At 33.9% G+C, this 20,047-nt stretch overlaps 1 protein-coding gene across 5 annotated transcripts in view; it reads left to right on the forward strand.

Moving 5' to 3' along the window:
* Window positions 1-20,047, forward strand: part of PPP4R4 (protein phosphatase 4 regulatory subunit 4) — a 72,490-nt gene that overhangs the window by 43,523 nt on the left and 8,920 nt on the right. For 4 of the 5 annotated variants that reach the window (XM_080396260.1, XM_080396261.1, XM_080396259.1 and 1 more), the window contains 16 exons: window positions 2,282-2,404; window positions 4,998-5,167; window positions 6,231-6,350; window positions 8,355-8,432; window positions 9,964-10,047; window positions 11,324-11,506; window positions 12,264-12,369; window positions 13,159-13,306; window positions 14,086-14,230; window positions 15,036-15,077; window positions 15,169-15,243; window positions 17,520-17,595; window positions 17,990-18,070; window positions 18,410-18,503; window positions 18,938-19,008; window positions 19,771-19,909. In XM_080396260.1, coding sequence (XP_080252386.1) covers window positions 2,282-2,404; window positions 4,998-5,167; window positions 6,231-6,350; window positions 8,355-8,432; window positions 9,964-10,047; window positions 11,324-11,506; window positions 12,264-12,369; window positions 13,159-13,306; window positions 14,086-14,230; window positions 15,036-15,077; window positions 15,169-15,243; window positions 17,520-17,595; window positions 17,990-18,070; window positions 18,410-18,503; window positions 18,938-19,008; window positions 19,771-19,909 — 1,735 coding nt within the window. The remainder of the gene's footprint in view (window positions 1-2,281; window positions 2,405-4,997; window positions 5,168-6,230; window positions 6,351-8,354; window positions 8,433-9,963; window positions 10,048-11,323; window positions 11,507-12,263; window positions 12,370-13,158; window positions 13,307-14,085; window positions 14,231-15,035; window positions 15,078-15,168; window positions 15,244-17,519; window positions 17,596-17,989; window positions 18,071-18,409; window positions 18,504-18,937; window positions 19,009-19,770; window positions 19,910-20,047) is intronic. The other variant, XM_080396262.1, reaches the window with a different exon arrangement.

Raw genomic sequence — 20,047 nt, forward strand, 5'->3', positions numbered from 1 at the left:
GTTGTTAGTATTCACTTAATGCTGTCAATACACAAAATATGAATGTTAGCTCAACAGATGCAATTGCTGGTATTTTTTTTGCTTTTACCTAGGTTTTGCTTCTTAACTGAAGTAAAGCCAGTCCTGACTAAAGGCTGCAACCTGACTTCTGAGCTGAAGCACCCAGACTGGGGCAATGATATGATATTTGTGTGTGTATCAGTAAATCTTGCAGGTTTTAACGTCCAGTGTTATATGTCAAATACACTTGCAAATTTTGGAACAAAAAATATTCCTCCAAGTCCCATAAGCGCACAATTGATTGGTTTTAGAGGTACTAAGCATCATCAACTTCTATTTAAATTCCTTTAAACTTGCAGATATATGACACTGAAAGCTTTCTTCTTTGCAACGAGAAAGTATGTGTATTTAATAAAGCTTTTCTGTAAAACAGAAAATGTAAATCCTTGTATCTTTCTCAGCATGCTTTATCTTTCCTCTAACGAACATGCGTATTTCATGCTTCTCCAGGTGTAGGGGTGAGTGTCTGTGTCTTCATATAAGGAAGGAGAAATTCTCTGTTCTTTATCCAGTTCTTTCGGCATAATAATGGTGGATTACTTACAGTCATGGCTCTTGGGTTCTTGTTGCCGGTTCAGCTCAGCATTGACCGGGGCAAACTTTAGGACTGCTCCAGCACAGGGGAACATTCTGGGTGACTGCTGTGCCTTGTCCTCCAATCAACTGCTCCATCTAGATTTTTTTCAGAGGGATGTAGAAGACAATAACAATCAGGTTTTCTGGCTCTGTATCGGTTGGTTCTCTGGTGTTGATTATTTGTGGGTTTTTTACAACTGGAAATGTACAAAACAGCAAAGTACATGATGGATCATTGCTATAGTCTGTTTCAAAAAAATATTTTATATTGTTGATCGCTGCTCTCACTGCTCATTATTTGCCACTTTGCTCTTTATACTGTCTTTTTCCAAACTCTCAGTTGTTTATCTTCATTAGCAACTCTGTATTTTGCACCATGTTTCTCACTCCTACTCCTGTCTTACTGACTCTGCTACTCCTTCCTGATACATAAGTGAGGAGCAAATATTTACTGTGCAGGAACTTGGTGATGAATTACTAAAATACATGATTGCATATAAGCCATATGGAAGAGTACATAAAGAAATAAGATAATTTTGGGGAGAATACCATAAATGGAGTTTTTAGCAGTTAGTGCTTATATCAGTAAAGTATGATAGTAAGTTAATTTTCAAATTATTGAGCTTTTGTATTTATGCTAACAAGTTTGTGCTTCTCTTTGCACCTCCCAGTCTTCACTCCTCCCTCCCTCAATCGCTGTACCTACTGCTTTTAGCTGTTGAAAAAACTTAGAGAAAGCAATCAGGGATTGTTTGCAGATTTGTAAAGAATGTGTTTCTAGAAATTGGTTTTGTGTGGTTTTTAGTTTCATGGCTGAACTACAAAATGAACATTTTGAAGGTAGATGACCCAAAATTATATCCTAGGGTGTCTTTCTCACAGCATCAAGACATTTCTTCACGTCGACCTAAGTATTTTATTCGGCCATAATTATCTCCTGAGTTTTGGTCTTGATCTACAATTAAAAAATCCTAATCCCTTTAAAACTTGAACATTTTAAAATATGATGACTTTATTTACAACAAGCCAAAGCACATAAATTTCTTTGACAATTTACTCCTTTATTTTATAAGGAGGCAGAGTGCTTGGATTTGACTTTAATCTCTGAATGATTTAATTTCTTTCCTCTCTCCTTAATTATTTTGTTTCTCTGTGAATTTATTGTTTACTAAAAGATTTTCAATCTCCTCTTCTCAGTAGGTTGGAAAAATTCACTTCCAGTGTATCCAGATATTTCCTTTCCTGTCATGGTCATGTTTGGTCTTGATCTCCCTGTATTTCCTACTATTGTAGGAAATCTTATTATAGGAGTTTTGCAGTATTCTTTCTCTCCCTGTATCCTCGATGAATGGAGAAGTTAGTGACTGTTCATTGATTCTGTCTCAACCTTTAGTGGGGGAATGCCTTTTCGTTAAAAACAAACAACAAACAAAACAGGTAAGGTACTGAAATTTAGGACCTGAGTTATGGTAGTATTTTTGTCATTCTCCATACTTTCTGTTTTCTACCTCCAGTAAGTACCTGCCAAAAATAGTCCTAAGCATGTTAAATGATATTTTCATAACTTGTTATGGAAGTCTACTCTCTGTGCTTTATTTTAGATGTTGATAAATGGCTAACATTAAAAATGTCTTTTGTTTTTCAGATGATAGGAGTCAAACTGTCCTCCCCTTAGTGAAATCATTCTGCGAAAAATCCTTCAAAGCAGATGAATCTATCTTGGTTTCTTTATCATTCCATTTAGGGAAACTGTGTAATGGTTTATATGGTATGATTTAATGTTCCTTTAAAAAACATCTTAAAAATTAGGGAAGACTGGAGAATTTGAAGCCCTTGAAAAATATCCAGATTTGAATGTATCAAATGAAATGATTGTTAGGGAAGGAAAGATGGAAGTAAAACTCTGAAATCATCTATTGCATAACTATTGGGTTTTGTAAATTTCCTTTTTGGGTCTCCATCTGTTTATTTTTTCTTTTTTTTTTTGTTTAGACAGGGACAGAGGTTTTTGTTTAGAGAGGGACAGAGTTGTTTGTTTAGACAAGGTCAGAGAGGAAATGTGGTAGTTTGTGTTTATTGGTTTGACTGATTTGTTTTGACTCCTTCTTGTATATTCTAGAGCTTATGAGTTGGATGACTAAACTCTTGAAACTAGAAACCTTTGAAAACACAGTATGATATTGACTGTGTGTGTTCACTTCTGTGCTTGATACCCTTTTTGAGGCACCGCACAGAGGTAGCCCATAAGGAACTTTGGGGGAGGAAGGAGACCTAATGGCATGTGGATTCCCAGCTGCAGCTGAGGCCAAATCTGTACCTACAATTGTGGTTTTCACCTAAGCGCAGCAGATCTTTCCTTGATAATTCTGCCCACCACATACCCTCTACACAGAGCTTACCTGGGGAGGGACAACACAGAATCATGGATTTATATTGTAGAAAATTTCTTCCTAGACTCTTAAACCCTTTGATCTTTCTTATGGATCTTTAAATTTTTCATGTTAGAGACTGTCAAAGGGACCATTGCCTCACTACAAATAACTTGAAAGGGCTGTTCCACATGTCAAACTGTTATTTACAGAGATACGGCAGTCCATACTGGTTTTATCGTGTCTTCCCAGTCATCTTTTCTCTAGGCTGAATAACTTTATGGCTCATTTCTCTTCACTTCTGAATGCTGTCTAGCAAGTTCATATTTTTCTTGAAGTGTTACACCTTGGGAGAGGTGAGCAAAGTGAAAGGGTTGCTTCATGTGTCTTCCCAGCTGTATTGCTCTTTGCATTTTTCAGTATGAAAATCTGTCCCCCCTTTTTATTTTTCCAATAGTTTGACAGTATTTGTTCAAGGGCATTTTTGGTTTTTTCGTTTTGGTTTTTTTGGGGTTTTTGTTTGGTTTGGTTTGGTTTTTTACATAAGTATGACAGCTAGTCTCTCTCTTTCCTGGTCTTGTGCTGGTGATATGGATGTGGCGAAGCATGGTACCTTACCTTTGTCCTAATGGAATAATAGTCTAAAGTTTTAAGACCATGTATCCAGTTTCTGAAGTTAATTTTAAACTCTATCTTGTGAAGAGTAAACAGTCCTCTTCCTAGGTTGATGCTATCAGAATATTTAATAAGCCAAGTCTCTAATCCAACATCTCAAAAACCCAATGAAAATACCAAATAGCACCAGAACTAGGATAGACCTTTCTTTATACATTTGCCTAATCTTGTCAGTGAGCCATGGGTAACTTTAACTGTTTTTCTAAGCAGTTTTGCATCATCTTTGTAGTTTTTCATCTCTCTTTCCTGAGCCCTTATTTTGCTTGTGAATAATGTGACCTTTACTGCATCTTTTGTATTCAGAGGACCTGTAATCCAGTACTAGAAGGAAATGGAATAAATTTGACAAGTTTTGTTTTTGCCATGTTGGCTGCCGCTCATTTTCTTACTTTCTTTTCAGTATTTACAAGTAGATTTTTTTATTTTTATTCCAATTTTTTTGAAAAACATGAAAGTAATCTGACTGATCTCTTATTATGTGACTTGTCCTTCCCCTCTCCAACTGTTAAATATCAGTACCACTTTTCTATTCTGATATCTCACTTATTTAAGATTTCAGCAGCTAGTACTTTAAATAGTTTTGAATACTGGAATGAAGCACATCTGACCCTGCACATTTTGAAAAACTCTCATGTTTAAGTATTTACCAACCTGTCCCTTCTCTACTTAAAGCTTACATCTTTGTCACTGATATTAATTATACTGAGTCTGATGATACTAGTGGAATTTGAGAAAGAAAATAAAAGCATTAAGCATTTCAACATTCTTGGTACCAATCACTGATAGCTTTCTTTTCTCTCTTCAGTAGAAAACTGTCTTTCATTGATTGTTCTCTTATTAGTAATGTATTTATAAAATGACTTGTAATTTTCAAAGTCATCTTGTTAGTTGCATTCCATTTTTTTCTGAGTTTTCTAATTTTATTCTTACACCTCTTTGTTATCTGTAGCAACATGGCCTTATTTTTCAACTTTCTACAGGCATGCATTCTTCATATGGCTGAGTTCCATAAAGATTTTAATCAAGAAGAAATCAGTCTTAGAGGAACAAACATACATATTCACAATCCTGCAGTTAATGTTCTGAGTATTTCAATAACTATATGGACAGAAATTAAGATTCACTCTCTTATAGTTAGATGTTATTTTTTTGTGATCACTTTTTCTATATAATGTATGCTGATGATACTCTACTGAGATGAGGCAGGAGGTGGCATAAAGATTGACATATTTGATAGATTTGTAAATGAGATTTGTTTGGGCCATTATTAACAGCATTTGTAATGAAGAAAGTAATTTTTATTATTATTATTTTTAGGCATTTTTACTCCTGAACAGCATTTACGGTTTTTGGAATTTTATAAGAAGCTTTCTACACTGGGTTTACAGCAGGAAAATGGCCACAATGATAATCAACTACAACTTCAAACTCTGGAACAGGAAAAGAAGTATATTTCAGTGAGGAAGAATTGTGCTTACAATTTTCCAGTAAGCAACATTAATTTCAGGTTAAATAATTTGTGTCATGCCTATAGTTCACTAAATAGGACTGCATGAATGATAGAGAAGTTATTCCCAATTGTGCATTGTTAGCTAGATTCTAGCTCTCCTCTGGAAAGCTCAAGTTGATGGCTTAAAGTAGAGCTTCTCCAAAAGAGTTACCAGAAAAGATTCCTCTTTCCATAGCCTCAGAAAATTATTGGGAACTTTTGACTTGGAGAGTGTTGTTCTAAGAGGTTACTGGTCTCATTTTTTCCTACACATTTTCTCCAAACCGTTACCACAAGGGCTTTGAGAAAATGGCTGTGAGAATCCCTGGTTTCAAACTGCTCAGAGCTAGGTTTTTGCATTTGCTGTCAACCATGGTATTCCAGGGAGTTGAAGATTGAATCTGGATGGTTAGATTCATGTTTTAGTAATATTCCTGTCTGAATACAGAAAGTCTTTTCAAGTTTATGTGATGTCTTTAAACTTGCCATTCATGTTTCTGTAAATCTACTTTGTATTTCAACATTCTGCATTTATATTTAAAGAAAACATGTTTGTACGGAGAGCCAGTAGACAGTTATTTTTATTCTACCTTTTAAAGACAAGCACCCTGTAGGTAGGTAGACATCTGTTGGTTCATTTGAGCAAAACCAAGGTATGTACACACATAATTATGTTGAAATTCAGATGCTCGCTTTGCTGCTTGCTAAAATGTTCCTTGTTTTTGAAGTCTCCAGTTGCAGCTTCCACTAGTGTACAGGAACATTAACGATATTTATACAACTAAGGTGTTTTTATCTTGTGGTTTTAACTTATGTCATCAGAAGAAAATCCTGCAGTGTGTCTGGAAGATCTGTAAATTTCAGTTTAGTTCTCAACTCCAGAACTTGTCTGGTGCCTGTGTTTTGACACAGCCATCAGAAATGACACACCTTCTCTTTAAAATCACAACCTGTTATCTCCCAAGTGTCTTGCTTGTTGTACCTCAATGTTTTCACCTAATAATCTCCGATAATGTGGTCCTTTAGCTATACAGTTAATAAAGGAATTTATCTTTCCACAGGCTATGATCGTTTTTGTGGATCCAAAGAACTTCCATTTAGAACTGTATTCTATATTCTTCTGCCTTTGTCATGACCCTGAGGTTCCTGTCAGATATACTATGGCCATAAGCTTCTATGAAGTAAGTCTACAACAGTTCTTTGTTAGTACTTTTTATACTAGTAAAATAATACTAGTAAATTTATAATTTAAAAAAAAAATTATAAAATTTATAAAATTGTATTTTATTATAAAATTTAGAATTTATAAATTTTAGTGAATTTAGTAAAATTATACTAGTAAAATAATAAAAATACTTTTTTTAATAAAATCTTTTTATTTTATGCTGTTTTCTGCTTTAAGCCTATGTTTGTGACTATTTAACCAAAATAAAAAGACTTGAGAAAACCTGTTGAAATGATTTAGTTTGTCAGAAGTGTTCAATCCCTTCTAGCCTGTATTTGTACATGTATATGTATATGTTAGTCTAAGTTGTGTGACATTTGGCTACAAGAGCCTACTCCTAGGTGAGATTTTAAGGAGCAAAAGCTAGAAGAAACTTATAATGGTTTAGTACCACAAACATAAGCAATTGTAGTAATTACAATATTTGAAGGCTTTCAATGCTATTAGAAAGCAATGAGGAAAAAGGGAGAAAGGAACTTGCCATTTCTGGTCTTGAAAACCTTCTTTAGAACTGTACAGTTTGCTACTATGCTTGTGTTCTGTGGAATATATTTACATGAATCAAATCTAAGTTAAATGTTTAATTTAATATGAAACTGCTTGGAAATTTGTGCAGATGTAAAGGCATATGTATTCTTATTATTCCATCCGGTTTACATTAAGTTCCACTGTATTATTTTTGTAAAATTAAAAAAATGTACAACTGCATAGATATTATTCACTGTATGGGGTGAATTCTGAAAATGAAGATGAACTCTTTCCTGATTGCAGTAACCCATATAGGGAGACCTTCAAGATTTTCATAGTGTTTTACTCGAGCTAGCCTTTTATCTCACTTTGTTGCTGGGGGAATTAGTAAGTTAACCAACTTCTGAAAGCATTTAAATCACTAGTAGAGGCATAAATGAAGCTAAGGTGGCTTTATTTCCACCATTTCAATAAATTTCCCATTCTCATTACCTGTTGATGACTTGTCTTAATGAACAATAATGCAAAGTAATTGTTGAAATTGTAAAGCTAGCATCTAATTCTATGTAATATTTTGTGTTAGGTGTATAACACTTTTAAGGTACTGTCTAAATATAAGCAAAGTATTTTAACTGATTAAAAAAACCCCCAACACTGTAAAGTTATACCTTGATCTGAATATACATTTAGTGCTGGTTGATTTAATTTTAACACCATAACTAGGCAACCAATGACAGCCCAAAATGAGTAGTTTATGGCATTAACTGCAAGGTGGATTACTTTTTGTTAAATAAACTCCTGTGGCCATTTCCTTAAAGTTTCGTCTTGATTGGAAGCAAGCTTTTATTTTTGCTTGGCATATATAAACAAAGAAAACTATTAAAAAGCATCATCTAAATATTCTCTATGGAAAAAATCTCATTCCTCATATTTTTCTCATATTTGCTATACAAACTTTTTAACAGTGTGGAGACTGATGGTGGTTTTTTTAGAAATTTATATGTGACTTATGAATCAGAGTAAAAAAAAACCAAAACAACAACCCAGAGAACTAAGGAATGAAAACTTCAGATGAAAAGGTTAGGGAGACTTAAAATTCAGCACAGGCTAAGCCTATTTTTATATTTTATCTTCTGTAAATTATATAGCAGGCTGACTATTCACTCTCCAAAGGAGTATAAAGTACAACATTTGATTATTCTAGAAGGAATTTTTCTAGCCTTGCAGTGCAGTCTTAAAAGTTTTTGGTAAATGTGAAATAGAGTTAATTCTAAAAGTATGTTTCATGGATAGGTAACAGGCCTGTTTCTTTGTATAAGCGTATTTTTAATGTGATCCGTGGGAAAGTGTACAGCTTTAGAAGGCTGATATTAAACATTTTTTTCTGCATCCCTTCTTCATGCTTGCTGTAAATAAGCACATGTAGTATAGTTGTTGTAGTGCCATGGAAGTAAAGAATGTTTCACCTTGCTATCTCATTGTCATTTTTTAGGTTGCTAAGCTTTTAAATTCTGGAGTATATGCAATACATAAAGAACTGGTTACCCTATTACAGGATGAGTCACTGGAGGTAATATACTTTTATTGGAACTTTCTTTTGCTTGTTACATTGAGGCAGATTATCTTGATGTTTGATAACTGCAATAACATGGTACAGTAACTGTTTGAAATGATAAACAGCTTTTACTTCTGTTTCACAGATGCTTCATAAAGATGCCAGCCTTCTGTGAATAAAAAGGAGGAAAACAGAAAGGTGTTTGAATTTAGTAAACCCACAGTGAATTTATTAGCTTTTAAAAATAATCGCTTTAAATTCTTTTAATTGTTCCATTATTTATTAGCGTACAAGTTCTATGGAAAGATTTCGTTTTCATACTATATTAAAATAGTCATTGATAACATTCCAGTTATTTGCTTTGTTTTATTTTCATTTATGGACTTGAAGAGGAGATGAAAAAGATGTGTGTGGTTCAAAGATCGAGATTTATAGAAAGAGTTTCAGTCCAAGATCTGGTACAGAATCTGTGAGTGTTTATAGGACACTTTAACTCAGTTTCAACCTGTGTAAAACATGAATCACTTAGCTATATTACAGACAATATAGTCAGACTCTTTTGGATTGAAAAAAAGACAAATATGTATGTTTGAGACAGAAATCACGATTTCCTCTGATACCACTTATTCCAATATTGATCTTTTTTGTTTTCAGTGTAGGATCTTTAGATGTGGCATAGAAAAATGAGCTTTGCTTTCAGGTTTTTCTTTTGGTTCCCTTTGTTAGACATTTTCAAGGAAATTAAAAGTGTTCATAGCATATCTACTTATTGTTTATGAAATTCTGACCCGTCTTAAAAGATTTCTCAAACTGAACACCTGAAAGTTGAGACTGAGCAGCTGGTCATTTTGAAAAATTCCTTGGTAATAATAATAAATACTAAATAATAAAAAGTACTCGGTGCTTTGTCTTACACACCACCTCAGTCAGAATTGGTGCCAAAAATATTTGATTATGTACTTTTCTAGTCTAGTTTCAAGTAGTACAATATTTGAAAACAACATTTGAAAGTATGGTTATTCTATTAATAGAAGATATATATTCTATTTTCATTTATCTACTGGAGTTTTTTGTAAAGCAAGAAAAATTGCTTTTAAGATTCAGCTGACAAATACATATATGAAAACATTCCTTGTGTTTGCCGAGGCTTTTACTTAACTGTCTATGAAATACAGATCTTTCTTCAGTATGAATGTACATTTTCAAATATTGTTTGCTGTGAATAGTTTAGAAAGCATTGACTGTGGTATTCACTTAGATCAAAACTATGGCTTGTTTTCTTAAACTGAAATTTAAGATAAATTTAAGTAAGTGTGTACTTAGTAAGGAAGGTATTACTTAATACGCTAAAACATCAATTTTAAATCCCAGTCCTCATCAATGCAAATGTATTTAATCTCATTCTTTTTTCTTTCTTTTTTTTTTTTTTTACATGGATATGAGAGAACAGTAACATAAGAGGTGTCAGCAGGGATATGTTGGTGAGAGATAAAAATCGTGTCAAGTTAATATATAGACCTCATTCATGCAGCTTTTCTTTAAATAGGTGTTAGATGCCCTGGTAGGTCACCTTCCTGAAATCCTTGAACTAATGACTAATGGAGGAGAAAACAGTGGATCCGAAAGCAAGGTGAGTATTCTTAGGTTTTTTATATTTTTTTTATTTGCTTTCTAATGAAGGTAGTAATAAAGTTGTTCAGGCATATATTGTATGAAAAGGCTTAGATAGTTAGTTTCTGCTTTGGAAAAATATAAAATTTCTGTGCTGTTTTGACTTTTTGTTGACATTATAATTTTTTAAAGTAAAAAGAAAAGGTTTTGGAAGTTCAGACTTTTTTCTAATTAACCAGAGATTTGCTGAAATAGATCACATTTTGAAATATAATATTTAAGTCAACACAAAAGTTGGTTTCATGCTGAAGGTGTGATAGCTAATACCTAAATATTATTTTTTAAAAAATATAGGCAACTGCCAATGGTTGCTGTTTTCAGACACAGCTTCTGCTAGAAGCAAATCTATTGCCTGAAGTATAGGCACTGAATTACGACTTAGGAGATCTATATTCAGCTCCCAACTTTGCTGATTTAATTGTATGAACCACTGAACAACATTTTATTCAATAACTCCTCACCTGTAAAATGGAATGTTGAAAGACCACCTGTTGCTTCAGGATGCTGCTTTGAGCATGCTTCCTAAATGTATAGAGAAATTGAGATATTACAACATAAGAACTAAATCAATTTATTTTCATGTATGGACAAAAGCTGAGAGTGTAATTTTAAAATGGGAGTTTGTCGGATGTTTATAGCTGTAAATGTATGTAACTGCAATGTCAAGTGTGGCAGTCTGTTTCATTTTGCTTAGTGCTAAAGAGAGTTTAGCTTGGCTACTATAAAGTTTTGCTTCCTACTGAAAAAAGATATATAATTCCTGCTAAAATTAATCAGGGAGCTGGGAAGAATAAATGCAAAAATTGAGAGGCTAGAAGGAAAATGGGGTTTATTTGGTTCGAGAAGAAGACTGAGGAGGGGTGTTATGATGGTCTTCATAGCTATAAAAGAGTATTATGAAGAGAACAGTGATCAGTTTTTCTTTGTCAGGAAGAGGGTTGGAAATGCAAGTGTATTTAGTCAGGTATTGGAATAGCTTTTTGACTAGTTAAGTGGAATTTACCGCTTAGGGGAGATAGCTTAATCCCGATCGTTAAATTTTTGTAAGAAAAAGTTAAACTAATATCTGCTGAAAATGATCACAGCATAGCTGATCCTGTCTGAGGAGAGTAATTAATTGACCCCTTAAAATCTCTTTCCTTCTTACATTGTTGTGATGTACTTTTTACACATAGTAACACACCATACAGCTAGAAGATGTAAAATTATTTTCATGTTTATATTTTTATTTCTAGTTATTGTCTATTCCTGACTTGATTCCTGCATTAACGACAGCAGAACAGAGGGCAGCAACTTCTTTAAAATGGAGAACTCACGAGAAGTTACTGCAAAAATATGCATGTCTCCCTCATATCATATCAAGTGATCAGATTTATTACCGTTTTCTTCACAGAATGTTGACAATCATTTTGACAAATGTGAGCCTGCCTGTCTCTTTCACATTGTTTTTTATCTGTTTATGCTATTTAGAACAATGGCTGCCAGATATTTGCTATGTGTAGTACTTTAAATATATCAGGGTCTTAAAGTACTGTTTCTCATTGCATGTGGTATATCAGGTTGGGGTTTTTTTATATGACTGAGAAATTGCTCTGAGAACTAACCCCCATTTGAGGAACAAAATTTGGATTGACAGATTGTCATGTTTTTCCTCCCACCCAAGACTTCTTTCCTTTCCTTGTGCTTATTATCAGTTCATTTCTAGGTAAATCCAAACTTTTCCCTCTGAGATGCGCCTTCTTTTTCTTGATTCCATATGTGACTTTCCATTGTGTTTCGTTCTATATGAAAGAACAGTTTACTCTAAAAATGAATGATCATTTAGAGCCACTAGTCTGAAATTTTACTGAATTTAAATCAAGAGTAAAACTGTCTGTTGTAAGAAAAGATGTAAGATTTATTTTCTAACACCTGCAATATAGAAGGTGCCTTCCAAACATGGAATACTTTAAGGTGTTTATGAAATAGTTGAATAAACATGTTAGGCAGAAGAGATAAAAGACATAGGTGGGTCATGAATTGGCCAAACTTCCTTATTCTCCCTTATATTGTGGCAATTACTTCAAAATTTATGAAGTTAAACTTTTTAGCTACTTTTCTGCTTCTAGAATTTTTGTACATTTTTAGTCACATTCCTTCAAGTATGTTTAATTCTGGTCCCTTTGTTTTTTCAAGAATGTCCTGCCAGTCCAAAAAGCAGCTGCTCGAACTCTCTGCGTTTATTTGCGTTATAATCGCAAACAAGAACAGAGGCATGAGGTTATTCAGAAACTGATTGAACGTAAGATGATTTTTCCATGATTACTTAGAGATGCAAGTTAGTTTTGACTGAAGATCTATTTATGGTTATATTTATTCAGTGTAACTTCCTGCTATCATTACTTAGAAGGCAGTCAGTTGCTCCTTTTATCATCAGTCAAAACATGTGTGTATGCGAGGAATGTATCTAAAGCTTATGCAAAGGAATTGGGAAAAAGGCAATGTGGGAAATTGATAATATGCCAAGATCCCTTCAGCCCTACTCCCTGAATCCAAAATTGCTCAGCTGTAGGTGCTGCAACATACAAAACACACTTCCTCTGTAGAGGTAAAATTCTCTAGAGGCTTCAACGTAAGAAGTGCTGAATAAATCTTTTCAGAAATGGATTTATGAGTGAGTTAGTCACCTAAGTTGACTTTCTGGTCTATGCTAGGTGTTTTAAAGATAGGTTAGAAGGTTGAATAGTTCCCACTGGCAATCCTTAATGCTTACATAGTAATTCTGCCACACTTATGACATGGTTTGAATGGCATACAGGGCTTTGTTCAACACAGTAGCTAGTTAACTTGCTGGTTTTGCTTTTGCAAGTGGTTAAAGGGATGGATTAAATTTCTGAGAAAAAAAAATGCTCGCTGACAGAAATGGTCATTGAATTGAAAAGGTTAGGCTTTCACTGAAAGGAAGAATTAAGACAGGCTGAGAAGGAGTGCCTTGTGAGGAGTCATCTTTAGTCAAAGGTTAATGTTTGAAATGTTTACTAGCTGACATTGAAAACTTAACCAACAATATCTGTGGATTGTTACTTTTCAGAACTGGGCCAAGGAAAAAGTTATTGGAACAGGCTTCGGTTTCTAGATACTTGTGAATTCATTATGGAACTGTTTTCAAAATCATTCTTCTGTAAATACTTCTTTCTACCTGTGCTTGAACTTACACATGATCCAGTGGCAAATGTGAGGTACTGTATGAAGAGTATGTAACAGTGTACAGGAAAAAAGCTCTAAATAATATATTAAGAAATATAGTTACACGTCTTATGTCTTGTTTAAATAATGGGACTTAAGTAAAAAGATAGATTCCTTCAAAGTGAGCAGTACTAAAGGTGTAGGGGACTACAGGACAATGTCAGGAAACCACAGAAGCAGGTCAGTCTGAATGTTTGGGGGACTGGTTCAAAGTGTCAGTTTTTGGGAGTGAGAAAGGAACACCGAGGCAGAGGAGCAAGCAACAGGTGAGATCAAAGCAATATGCTGTTTCATGGGTGTAGAGAAAGAAACATAACTTCACAGTCTCGATTAATTTCCATCCATTTCAACATTGTGGTATGGAAAGTAAGACACACAAGCAATTCTTTCAGTGGTCTGGGTTGCACAGATTTTTTTCTTTACTAAAGAGATAGGGACCAAACAGTCATTACTGGTAAAAAAGATAGTTGTGGTTTTTTTTAAATGTATTTTGTGTGATTTTATGCTTTTAATCGTATTCCTGATGTGTGTACTTCATGTTGTCATCATTAACATTTCTAATAATACTAATGCTGCAGAGATTTACATAAGCATAATTTGCACACACATGTGTGCATTCAGTAAGCTTTACTAAGTAAAGTTGATTACCAAGTGAAATGGTTTAAACAGACCTACTAACTTATTTTATGTCAAATGCTAGCATGCAATACAAAAAATAAGGTTTAATAAACACCTGCATCAAAAGGTGAATATTTACTTTTTTTCTTTTTAGAATGAAACTATGCTACTTGTTGCCAAAAGTGAAATCTACTCTGAAGATTCCCACTGATAAACATTTACTTCAGCAGTTGGAGTTATGTATAAGGAAACTTTTGTGTCAAGAGAAAGACAAAGATGTCCTGACTATTGTGAAAAGAGTAAGTATTTTTCTTTTCCCGCAGCATTTTATCTTGGGGTTATCACTCAAAGTTAAGATGATCAAACTTACGCCTTCTGTTGATTCTCTTAATATAAGAACAAGAGACTAAAGAATTCTATTGTTGTTACGTACTTCTGAACAATTAAGAGAACATGTAGTATAGTGCATTCTGTCAAATTTAAGAGTTGGTGTTCCCTTGGTTACTTATGTTGCAGTTATTTCTTAGTGACAGATTCAGAATTTTGGCTCAATGACCATTTGTGAAAAAAATAGCAGATGAATAAAGATGGGATTAAAGGTTGACAGTAGTAAAAGTGATCATGTCTTTGAGGTAGAGATAGCTTGATAGCCTTATTTATTTTACAATATACAGGTAAATGATTTGCTGGATTTTGAAATTTACAAGTGTCTTTGTAATGTGAATATTCATGAAAAAATTCATCTTTAAGGGGATGCCCATGCTCTGTCTCAAATAAGCTTGGAAATTAAGTAGCTAAAGTAGGTGGCTTCCTTTGGCTTCCTTACAGAGCCAGTCTGCAGGAGAGGTTGGATGAACACCTGCTTGGAGCACCCTGGCTTATTCACAGATTCCTGAGTTGTTTCTTTCTTTTAAGAGTTCTTAAAAACTATGACAGTTTTTAACTGCATTGGTAGCATTTGTACAAGCATAGGCTTCAAATGTTTAAGAAGAAAAGGCATGTTTAATTATGAATACCACTATTCTAAGCTTCTTGTCTGGACATTTTTTTTAATTAAATGTGCCATACTGTTGAATAAGGATAATGTTTTGATTTTCTTTATAGACAGTGTTGGAATTGGACAGAATGGAGATCTCTATGGATGCTGTAAGTACTTACTAACTTTAATACTTGCCAAGTACTTTTAATTCCCATTTTCTTGTAGTGATTTTTTATTTTTATTGATTTTATTTTGAAGTTTCAGAAAAGATTTTACGAAAATGATTTATTGGATCAAGAAAAAGAAAGACAAGAACATCTGCTTTTGGAAATGGTATATTTTATAAGTACAGTCTGTCCTTTTTTTAATAGTTTGTAGCTTAAATATTAATGAGGCAATAATTTTAAGGTAAGGGAAGTGCATACTGTGGAGAGACCCTGGTAGGTTCATAATCTGTGCGTGGTTTTATTCTACACTGTACAATAGGATTAAGTCCTTCAAAGTAATGAATAACTTCCTTTTCTTTACCACTTAAATTTTACTGTATCAATTAGAAAGGCAAACTGGAATTTCTTGAAAAATACTCATGCTTGATGCATCTATAGTTCTAATATTCCAAGCCCTTCAGTACACCTTTAGGAAATCTTTTTGATAGCACTTAGCAATTTGTCACGCATGTATAACATAATCAATTGAATAATGAAACACCTCAGAATTCACATACAGCTTCCTTAGGCAAAGAAATCAATATCGTAACGTCTTTTGTACCAAGGAAGCCAAAGGAAGCTCTGTGTGTTACAAGCTTTCCTGTTAGCCAGAAAAAAAGCAAGCAAGGCCATTGACACCTTCAGCCTGGCAGGAGGGGGACTTCATGCAGGTTGGATTGAGCAAAAGAAGATACAGGTTACTTAGGATTTGGAAGACAAGTCTGAAGAATGTTTTTTTTAACTTATAAAAACTATTTATCCCCAGTTGTGGCTGTAAGCAGAAGCTGCAGCAGGCACTTCACCACATAGCCTATTACACCTTCACAAAGCCCAGCGGAGGTTGCTGCAGTCCTCTGTTCCACTGAGGCTGGAGACGCTGAGAAGCTGACAGGATTTAGAAGAGGCTAAATTTCATTAGCACGGTTCCTCTGACTTGTCGGAATTAAACTTCTCTGTAGAGAACCAAAACAGGTTCAAGACTGTCCAAAAAGTGTGACTTTTTCCTCTTTGACGTTGCTGCAGAGCCCATGTTTGTGGCCCGCTTTGATGTCGGTCACGGGTGCTCCCTGGCACAGCTGATTTCCTCTGTTCACGACGCCTGCCTCGTGTACCTCCTGGCACCTGCCCTTAGCTCGAGCCAAAGGTTCCAGCTTTGCTCTCGGGACCTGCGTACACATATTCCAAGACTTGAACTGAGCTTGAGCATTTTTTAGGTAGATACAATTTGGGGCTGTGGTAAAATAGCTTCCAGTGTGCTCTGTATTATTGTGTATTGTCTAACGTTAATTTTTACCCTTTTTCCACAGCTAGACTTTAGAAAAGCACCTGTATTTTTATGATATATCCCATTGATATAGGCATACTGTCTGTATCAGAAAGGTCTCATTAAGGATTGACTGAGATGTACGCAGTAAATTGTGTTATGTTGCAGTCCCAAATGATAAGGAGCCATTGAACCCAGTTAGATGTATTTGACTGCTACAGATTTTAACACTGAACATGTTAATAAGTTTCCTTAATTTTAGTAATTGACTTTGTAGATATTATCCAGCAACCTTGACCTGAATTAGTTACCTTTTTTTTTAGTTTTTTAAACTCTGGTACTAGAGTGAAATGAAAAAACAGAGTAGGACAATTAAGGTTCACTTGGCACTTTTTATTATGAACATAGTACAGAAAATAAGCTAATATCATATAGCTTTTTGAAGTTGATAGTGTGATATCTATTCACCAAGAATCCTGAAGTAAGTATTGACTTTTGAAATTATTGATGTAGTTGTGTTAACACTGTCTTCTGTCTATGGATGTGCTCTCAAAAAGTATTCTGAGGCTAGCTAATATTACCGAAAGGCAAACAAAATTCTTAAACATAAGGAATTGTAATACTTGGGTTTGTTTTGCATAAAGGCTTATCAACTGTAGATGTTAATTTTAGACCTTTAAAAAGTTTGAGCATGTGACACACCTTACTATTTGAGAAAAACATCTTGATTGAATTGTATGGTTGAATTAAAAATATTGCCAGTTCTATTATCAGAGTATCTGTGTAGCACAAAAGTTTTACATCATGAGCTGCCAATTTCTGTATCTTTTTAACTAAAAAAACCAAATGGCCAGGCATAATTTTAATAAGAAATTATAAATGCAAACTTCAACTCTGAGGTTCCTTCATAATTAAAGTCAACAATTTTTGGTGTGATTTTTATATAGGGATATGTACCTTTATTTCATTCTGTGCTATTTAGTTGGTCCTCTGGATATTTACTAGGGGTTGTACTAATAGAAGGAGGGAATAGAAACTGACTGTTGTTTTGGTGATTTTAAACAATCCCTAACTGAAATACAATTTCTTTCTTTTATTTTCCCGAATGATACCTAAGAAAATTAATCAATTTTTTTTAGGAACAGTTAGAAAAAGAGAAACAACAAAATGAAGGAAGATCTACAAATATTAATGATAAAATTTTTGAAAAGAAGCGTAAGTCTGGTTTTTTGTGTACATATTGTTTGTGCATGCATTATTCTTCTACAAAGGTAGAAGAGAACAGAAAAGAGACTGTACAGCAAATAACATATTTCTAGAAATTGGCAATAAAACTTTTTGTCTATATAATTTTAAAGAGATTTATGAAAACTGGCTTCATTATGTTAGAAGGAAGAGTTTTTGTTAATAAAATACATGACACTTAGTTCTCTGGTATTTTTCATTTTGGGATGTAACATAAGTACTTGTTTGTGGTATTTATGAAGTGTTAGTAGCACTGGATTACATATTATTACTGTTTACCCCAGGACTCTGTCATGTTATATCCTCTTTCTTTATTTTAAGTTAAATTTTAAGAAAGAAGTATTCACGCTAAGCTTTTTTTTAGGTAGAGACAGTAAAACATCATCAGTTTTGGCAAAAAGTATCACTCTATCTGTTCCTGGAAACTCTTCTGGTACATCAGCAGGTAAGAGCTCTTCAAAAACTCTTCTATAATGTTTTGATCTCACATCAGCAGGTTAAAGCCCAGCAAAACTGCTGTTGGCATTTGCGGGCCAGTTTCATCTACTGCCCACAGGAAAAAATTCCACTCCTAGAACTGAATGTGTTTTCTATAGTTTTTAATTTTGTTTTCTTCTTTAGTAAATAAATAGGTGGTGTAAGGTTTATTTATTGTTATTGAAGTATTTAAATCAGTTTCTTCAGCTAGCATAGGCAGACAAAATGATATATAAAAAACTGTTTTTAATTACTGAGGGAATGCAATGATATCCATATTGAATTTTTTTGCTACTTACAATTTTAGGCAAAGAAGACAAGAAATCCAAGTTGGTTCGAAGTCAGTCTTTCAGTACTCAAGCACTACATCCAAAATACAGCAACATAGACAAGTGTCCTAAGTATCTTATCTTCATTGCTTACCTCATAGGCAACTGTTTACCTGATAGACTACAGTTATGAAGTTATATGCAGATAAATGTATGAAAGTAATGATATGCTCACTGAATTGTGACCCAAATTTTCAGCTTTCTGTTTAACTGATTAAGGTATGCAGTTTTGAACTGAGGGAAGAAATACCATTTTAAGGCATGCCGAGGTCTACAAATTCTTATGAATTCCTTTTAAGTTAACGTATATCAACTTTTATTATATATTCAAAATTTTTTTTTCAGTATGAACTGCTAAATCTAAACTTGTACATTTCTAAAGAAATTTCAGCATAACTTTATTTTTTCAAAAATTAAGAAATAACCTCAGATATTATAAACAGTAGTATGATGCAATTGAGAAGAAATCTTTTCTGTAATAAGAAATTTTTCTTTTGTTTTTTAAGTAAAAGCTCTGCTACAGGATATACATCTTCAGTATCAGGATTGGGAAAGAGTTGTATGTTATCCTTTAGTGGTAAGTAAGTTATAATGTAGTTTACATTAGGTTTTTGTTTAGTTATAGTGTATTGGGGCCCCATTAAGCAGGCATACTGTAAGATATCATACTCCTAAAGAATGCAGAGTAATATACACCAAATATATCTGAGCACTTAAGTGCTAGTCTAGTTGACTTATTTTTCAGATTCTTCTTTTGTTGTGTGTGTTTGTTACACATTTGTTTAAATTTACATTTCTTGATTGGCATTTTGGATGTCATAAAATGGTCAGTCTTGCAATTTGCCTCGACCTGTTTTATATGAGGAAAGGGATATTATGTGTAACTTCTTTGAATTAGGATAGAGAAACCGCTGCCTGGAAATGCCCCTCTTTCAATTTGCTGGTGTATGTTTGGATGATTAAAGATTAGAATGAGATTAATTGCTTCCTAGAAGAACCTGTCTTTTTCCATTCACTAGACAATTGGCTTAGATGAAATAAGTACATTTTAAGCAGCTAAAGGTTGGCCATTTAAATCCCACTATTTTCTTATATTAAAGGTATTAACCTTCTCTTCCAAAACATGTCTTCTATTTATTTTTATTCAGTGTTTTTTTCATAAAAATACTTGAAGAAATATTAAGTTGAAACCGGTTTCTTACAAAAAGTTAAAGTTTTGCATTATTGCCATAGGAAATATGCCACTACTCCCACAGGAAAAACAGCTTGGTCCGTTCACACTCCTGTGTATTTTTTTTCAGACATAATTCTTTGTCTAAACTGCAACTCTTTATTTCAGATGATTCTTTCCGGACTCATTCTACTGGTAATAGTGGCAATGCTGCCTTCCCTTCCAGTTCTTCTTCTCGCAACTTATTTAACTCAGCTGACCAAAAGACCACTGGAAATAAGGAGAGTCAGTCCCGAAAGATGAGCATGTAAGTGGTTGTCAAGAGGTGAAATTAAGCTTATGGGTAACATATTCAAAGGGAACTCAAAAACGCCATGTGAAATGAAATCTATATTTATGATACTTCTCTGCCCAGATTTTGAAATACTAAACAGGTTAGAAATGT

The sequence above is a fragment of the Falco punctatus genome (assembly GCF_963210335.1).
Source record: "Falco punctatus genome assembly, chromosome: 7".
Lineage (NCBI taxonomy): Eukaryota > Metazoa > Chordata > Aves > Falconiformes > Falconidae > Falco > Falco punctatus.